At 28.2% G+C, this 7,462-nt stretch overlaps 1 protein-coding gene across 3 annotated transcripts in view; it reads right to left on the bottom strand.

Moving 5' to 3' along the window:
- Window positions 1-208: 208 nt before the first annotated feature.
- LOC106691544 (zinc finger X-chromosomal protein) overlaps window positions 209-7,462 on the bottom strand; it is a 13,500-nt gene continuing 6,246 nt past the window's right edge. For all 3 annotated transcript variants that reach the window (XM_014437343.3, XM_014437342.3, XM_067048760.1), the window contains exons 5-7: window positions 6,628-6,687; window positions 4,829-4,900; window positions 209-1,636 (exon numbers count right to left, since the gene is read on the bottom strand). In XM_014437343.3, the coding sequence (XP_014292829.1) occupies window positions 639-1,636; window positions 4,829-4,900; window positions 6,628-6,687 (1,130 nt within the window). In that variant the 3' untranslated portion in view covers window positions 209-638. The remainder of the gene's footprint in view (window positions 1,637-4,828; window positions 4,901-6,627; window positions 6,688-7,462) is intronic.

Genomic DNA, 7,462 nt, shown 5'->3' on the forward strand with positions numbered 1-7,462 from the left:
AATTGACATATTAATAAAAGTTTATAAACAAATAATCATACTAAGAACATTGAAGAGGCTTCACTTAAGTCTTTTTAAATCAATCAAGTCGTGTCTTTTTAAATAAGCAAAGTATACTGTTTTGTATTCATATTGGAAGTAATTAAAACCTTATCTACTACATACTAAGACAATATATAATTTTAAAATACTGTTTTGAATAACTAAATAGAGTAAAAATTATAACTTTATTAAAATGTGCCACCAACACAGGACGAGCACTTACATTGTGATTTTAAATCACATTTTCTAATAAATAATAGTCACAATGAGAACATGACACCAATAATAGTCACAGTGAGAACATGACACAATAATTATAACAATGAGGACATGACACAATAATAGTCACAATGAGGACATGACACAATAATTGTAACAATGAGAACATGACACAATAATAGTCACAATGAGGATATGGTACAATAATAGTCACAATGAGAACATGAAACAATCTCACCTCTATTAGAGGCCATTCAATGGTTAAGGTTGCAAATAATGGAAGGGTTGCTTATCTGTAAGGCGAGCTATTATATTAAATTTCAGATTATTGGCTCATATTAATTTTATTCCAAACTCCTTTTTAGATTTATAATACATTAATGAGGCTCCTCACCTGTATGTTGGGACACTATATGCCTTTTCAAATTTTGAGGTGTATTGGATTTATGGTCACAGAGAGGACAGTGATAAGGTTTCTTAGTTGTATGACGGGTCAATATATGTCTTTTCAAACTTTCAGCTCGTGCTGATTTATATTCACAATGGGGACATTGATGAGGCTTCTCATCTGTGTGACGAGCCATTATATGTCTTTTCAAATCTTTAGCTACAATACATTTATGGTCACAGTAAGGACATTGATGAGGCTTCTCACCAGTGTGATAGGCCATTATATGTCTTTTCATATTTCCAGACCCTACAGCTTCATATTTACAATGAGGACATTGATGAGGCTTCTCACCAGTATGACGGGCCATTACATGTATTTTCATATTTTCAGATCGTGCTGATCTAAAATCACAGTGTGGACATTGATGGGGCTTCTCACCTGTATGGCGGGCCATTATATGATTTTTCATATGGCCGAATTGTACACATTTATAATCACAATAAGGACAGTGATGAGGCTTCTCCCCTGTATGATGGATCATTATATGGTTTTTCAAACTTCCAGAACTAACAGCTTCATAGTCACAATGTGGACATTGATACGGTTTCTCACCAGTATGATGGGCCATTATATGACTTTTCATGTGCCCAGATTGTACTGATTTATATTCACAATGAGGGCATTGATGAGGCTTTTCACCAGTATGATGGGCTCTTATATGATTTTTCATATTTCCAGATCTGACTGCTTCATAGCCACAATGAGGACATCGATGAGGCTTCTCACCTGTATGACGTGCCATAATATGTATTTTCAAACTTCCAGATCGAACTGATTTATAATCACAATGAGGACAGTGGTGAGGTTTCTCATCTGTATGACGGGCCATTATATGGCTTTTCAAATGTCCCAATTGTGATGATTTATAATCACAATGAGGACACTGATGAGACTTTTTACCTTTCTGGCTACTATCCTTAGCATCTATAAACAATAAATTATAATATTAAAAAATAAAGTAAAACTGTTTATTAGAACAAATTAAGTACTTTCTTTATTGCAATATTTTTTAAAATTAATAATATAAAAAGTTTAAATAACTCCTTATAATTTTGTAGTCATGAGCGATTTGTGTGATAAATTAGTGGCCCATCTAATGAGAGCTTAAAATTTTTTAAGAGAAAATGACAGGTGAAGCACTATCGAAATTTTTCTTACATTAGTTTGAGTAATTAAGCAGTGATTTAAGACTCAGAATCTAAACTGTACATTTTTAATGGGTAGGTTGACACACTAATACTGTAATTAACAAAAAAATTGATTTACATTATTTCTTGTATAGTCAACATTTATTTCTTGAATATTTTCAAATTAAAACCCCCATAATAATTAGAAAATTTTCATAGCTTGGCAAAATGTATCAATTGAATAGTGAAGAAAAAAGTTTTAAATATATTTTTGTAATCAAGTTCATCAGAAGATTCCATAAATTATGTTCCGACATTGGTTTAACAGGGCAATGTGAGATATCATTTGATATTTAATAAGTTTAGTTAAGCATTTAAAATGCAAACTATTTAATATTCAATTCGATATCTATTGATTATTTTTTATTTATTTGTTTAATTTATTTTAATAAGGTTATTATGTCAATGCAGTAAGTAGGATATTAAGTGGAAAATAAATAAATACTAAAACAAATGCCCATTTAGTAATCTGTATTAATCAAGTTAAATTTTGTCTCTGACATTGTCTTCAATAGCTTTGAAATTACAGTTACTTTCCACTATCTCAAGCTTTAAGTAGATCCACTATCACCTACATACACTTTTAGCCAAATGGAAATAACTTAAATAATAATAAATGGGTGTATAACTGTAAACCAATGGAGATAATTAAATGGGCAGTTGTTTTAGTACTTGATTGTAATTTATTTTATAGTTAATATATGTTATAACAATATTTTTTTTTATTTTTTTCTTCTGTCCCTAACCACGACAAACGATTAATATCCGAAAGTATTTTTATACAATTAGAAGCTTCCCCAGTCAATCACAAAACAGATAAACAAAACTTATCCCTAGCCTATTCCCAAATAGTTAATTTATTAAAGCACCCATAATTTTCTTTTCTTTTATCAATCAATATCTATTTTCAATTTTATTGTTTATATAAAAATATGTTTTATTCTTATTAATTTGTATTCATAAATTTTTGACCTTTGGGCTCCGTATTTTTACATGTCACTGTTTTTATGTTTTTCTTTTAAATTATAATTTGAACCTTAGTCCACTAGCGCACTCTAGCAGAAGTCAAAAACAAACTCTTACTACATCAGTCAGTTACCATCTCCCCCTTTACAAGCCACAACATAAGTTCTTACACTATTCTTTTCCTTTCTCCATATACTACCTTTTCCTATTGTATATATATATATATATTTAGTATAGGTATATAAGTTAATACTCACAATGTAATTCAGATATAAGCCACTCACTATTTTCATTATTTGTCATAATGTTTAATTTGTAGATTCCATTTATTTATTTAATTTTTCAATTTTTTAGACACTACTTGCATATCTTATATTATACATATCTTCTTACCTACATGATATTATATTAGTCACTGTTTTCAATTTACTACCATACAATTCCACAAATATCAAATAATTAAAATTTTTGTACTATTCAATTATCAGTTATCATTTTTTATCATTTATGATTTAATTCAATATTTTATATAATTCTAAATTTGTTTGTATACTATTCCTTTTCAATTGTATGTTACTCTAAATGTTGTTGTTATCTCTTCTATTCTATAGCCCTGATGAAGACCTGAAACTCAGGTCGAAACGTCGGCATAAAATAAATAAATATGGTTTTGTTTATTTATGTTGTTCTTTGCTGACCGCACCCCCCGACAAACTTCTTCAAACATTAATCTACGGTCAACTATCTACACCTCGTTATAACAATATATTAACTAGAAATTTACCTTCACTCTAACAAAAAAAAAAATTACAAAATAAACAAGAAGTAAAATTGTTCAGTGAACGATAAAAAAACATTCCAAAATAATAACACAATTCATTAGTAATAAACAACAATTCTTCATTAGTAACCCACTTAAGCTGGTTTCTATTTTGTAAGAAATTCTTCATAGATTCTGAAAATGTTGACTTGAAAATCTTCATTTGCAGTAGAAAAATTTGAATTTCATGGGAAACTATTTAAAAATCTTATCTTGATAATGAATTAAGATTGGAAGGTTTGGTTGGAAGCCTTGAACTACATTTTTGGCAATTTATTTTTCCTTCATTACTGATATTTCCTCACCAAAAGGCCTGCATATATACTCCATAAGCAAATGATCAGTGTGATTTCGGTTATATGAAGCAATGAAACGATTTAGCAGAAATGGGGATAGTACCTTGATTGATCTTTAGTAGCAATCCCTTCCCATCAACTGTTCAATATTTCTAAGTGGTGCTTAATAGAAAGATATGATAAACACATACATCAAGAAAAGGTAAAGATATAGGAGACCAAATCTGTATTTTAAAGATGTTGTTCTATAATAAAGTTCTTTGTGCACGAGTATTGAGGCTACTCTACAATCTGTATTTTAAAGAAGTTGTTCTATAATAAAGTTCTTTGTGCACCAGTATTGAGGCTACTTTACAATCTGTATTTTATAGATGTTGTTCTATAATAAAGTTCTTTGTGCACCACTATTGAGGCTACTCTACAATCTGTATTTTATAGGTGTCATTCTATAATAAAGTTCTTTGTGAACCAGTATTGAGGCTACTCTACAATCTGTATTTTATAGATGTCATTCTATAATAAAGTTCTTTGTGCACCACTATTGAGGCTACTCTACAATCTGTATTTTATATGTCATTCTATAATAAAGTTCTTTGTGAACCAGTATTGAGGCTACTCTACAATCTGTATTTTAAAGAAGTCGTTCTATAATAAAGTTCTTTGTGCACCACTATTGAGGCTACTCTACAATCGGTATTTTAAAGAAGTCGTTCTATAATAAAGTTGTTTGTGCACCACTATTGAGGCTGCTCTACAATCTGTATTTTATAGATGTCATTCTATAATAAAGTTCTTTGTGAACTAGTATTGAGGCTACTTTAAGATCAATAAGAAGAATATTTCTCACCTTCATCTGGGATAAGCAGTTCTTCTTCTTGTTTCAGAAATGTTTCTTGTTTGGCATAAATAAATGTACCTGCTGATATGAAAATAATATTTAAAATAAGTAAAAAGTAACATCTTATTACAAATGTATCAAATTTAATAAGGCCATCTACACTCATTTATGAGGAAGAGAACAAAATTTTGATACAATACTCTTATAATTACTTAATACGTAGTATAAGTAAAGATGACCTTTTGAAGCTTATGATATAACCCATGTTTTCCTTTTGGATCCTTATTTAGCCTCAAAACATGAGCAACCAAGCTCTAGAAAAAAGATATAGATAATATTCTCACTGCATATGTAGGAACTTTTAAAATATTTGATAGGATTTTGAAGAAATGAAGCCATAATTCATTTTATCAATTTTATTACTTTATCTCCCAACTTAGTTATAACTGTAATCTATTAAATTAAATTTTATTATCTTAAGTCTTGAAGATTCCTTCAACGTGTGAGCAATAACTACCTCATCCCATACCTCCAGGTATTAAGATTACATATCATAAGAAACTTTTTCTTTTTTAGGGGAAGATATGTAATGCAAAAGTGAAATAAACTATCTGTTGTGATGACTCATTAATTAGCAATAAAATTATTAATTAATTATATTAATAAAAAATTTAAAAATGTCATTAATGTACTTTATAAATGTGACAAAATAGTAAAGTTACCCTCGCTTATACACCAAGAAATTATTTTAGTTTTTTGGCTCAAGTCCTCCATTGAGGCTCTATACAGCCTCATAGTGGAAATGTCAAGATTCATTTCTCGGGCTTTCAAAGTGGAAGAGCTATCATCTAGCAGCATAGGAGAAAAAAAATAGATGTGAAATGTTAAAATTGACAATATTACAGTATCGCTGTCAACTAAAAGTAAAATGAGCAATGAATAATTTGATAATTGGAAAAGATTTTACAAAAATAAATTATAGCTAACGGTCTAACAGTGGATTTGTTCTAATCCAACATATGCCGACACACCCAATAGTCTGACGCAGATGTAAAACATATTGACGTAAGAGGACTAGACTTTGGCAAAATTTTAATGATAGAAGATATACTTAAGACAGCAATACTATATGATTTAAAATAAAATTCAGTTTAATTACACATTGTTTTCCTTCCCTCCATTAACTTCTACGACTTTATTTGTTAAATATTAATCATTCTAAAATTTTAGACTTTACTACAGTATCTGATACTTTTATATTACTACAATTATTTCCACAAATTTATTTTCAACCTTTGAACAATTTTTTCTACATTAGTTAATAATCTAATTTTTTGATAGTTCATATTTATCATTTTTTTCCCTACTAACAATGAAAAATAATTAATTAATTAGAATAAACAAAATTAATTACCTATTTTAGAGGAATCTTCCAAGACCAAGAGTAAATAATATTTATCTTCAAGACCAAGAGTAAATAATATTTATCTTCAAGACCAAGAGTAAATAATATTTATCTTCAAGACCAAGAGTAAATAATATTTCTCTTCAAGACCAAGAGTAAATAATATTTCTCTTCAAGACCAAGAGTAAATAATATTTCTCTTCAAGACCAAGAGTAAATAATATTTATCTTTAACACCAAGAGTAAATAATATTTCTCTTCAAAACCAAGAGTAAATAATTAAAAAACAATTGCTATGAGGAATAATACAATAAATAAAAATTCATGAACTAAAAATTGAAATAAAAAATTCAGATTTGAGAAACATTTATAAAATTCAATAAGTTATAAAGGAAAAGCTTACAAGTCGATTCAGTTTCAACGCTCATTTCTTCTTCTATAGAAACATTCCAGTTACTTGTACCTGAAAAATTAAACAAAATACATATATATTTATTTATGAGAATTATTATTAGTTATTTATAATGAAACAATGTTTCACTGAACATTTAAAATAATAATTATTCTTTTATATGACACTAAAAAGAAAAAAAAATTATCTTTCTAACTATATTTTATTAACAAATGAGTATTCTTAATATATAGCATACAATATATTAATTAGCTATAATGTGCTAGTAAAAATTATCCACAATGTTTTTACGGATACGATGAGAATTTAAAAAATTAAAAAATCACTCATCATGAATGGTTTCCCTGGCATCATTCCTCTACCTATTATTAGTAGTATTAGCAATCTTATAGGCTATTTATCTTATAGGCTATATTTTTACTCTAACATAGAGAATAATAATCTGTATTTTGGATTTAATAAGAGCTATCTGTGTTACTTAGAAGGATCGAAGAAAATAAAATCATTAATAACAACAATATGATAGAGTCAATTGTATTTTAAAACTAAAAGGAACATAGTCCAATTGTGGTCAAAATAACTCAAGTAATAAAATAAACAAACTACTCATTACAAGCCAAAGTTTCGCCCCATGTTTTATGGCTTCATCAGGGCTAAAAAAGACACAATCGACTAAAATTATGTAACAGAGTGAGAAAATAAGACAACATGAAGAAATCAAAATAAACTTGAGTTAAAAGAATAATTCACTTTGTTCATTTTTATATTTAATACTGTTTTTTTTTGTGTTTTTTTTTTTTTTTTTGTAAAAACGTATTTATCCATT

The sequence above is a fragment of the Halyomorpha halys genome, unplaced genomic scaffold (assembly GCF_000696795.3).
Source record: "Halyomorpha halys isolate HHAL.00 unplaced genomic scaffold, Hhal_1.1 Scaffold2474.1, whole genome shotgun sequence".
Classification (NCBI taxonomy): Eukaryota; Metazoa; Arthropoda; class Insecta; order Hemiptera; family Pentatomidae; genus Halyomorpha; species Halyomorpha halys.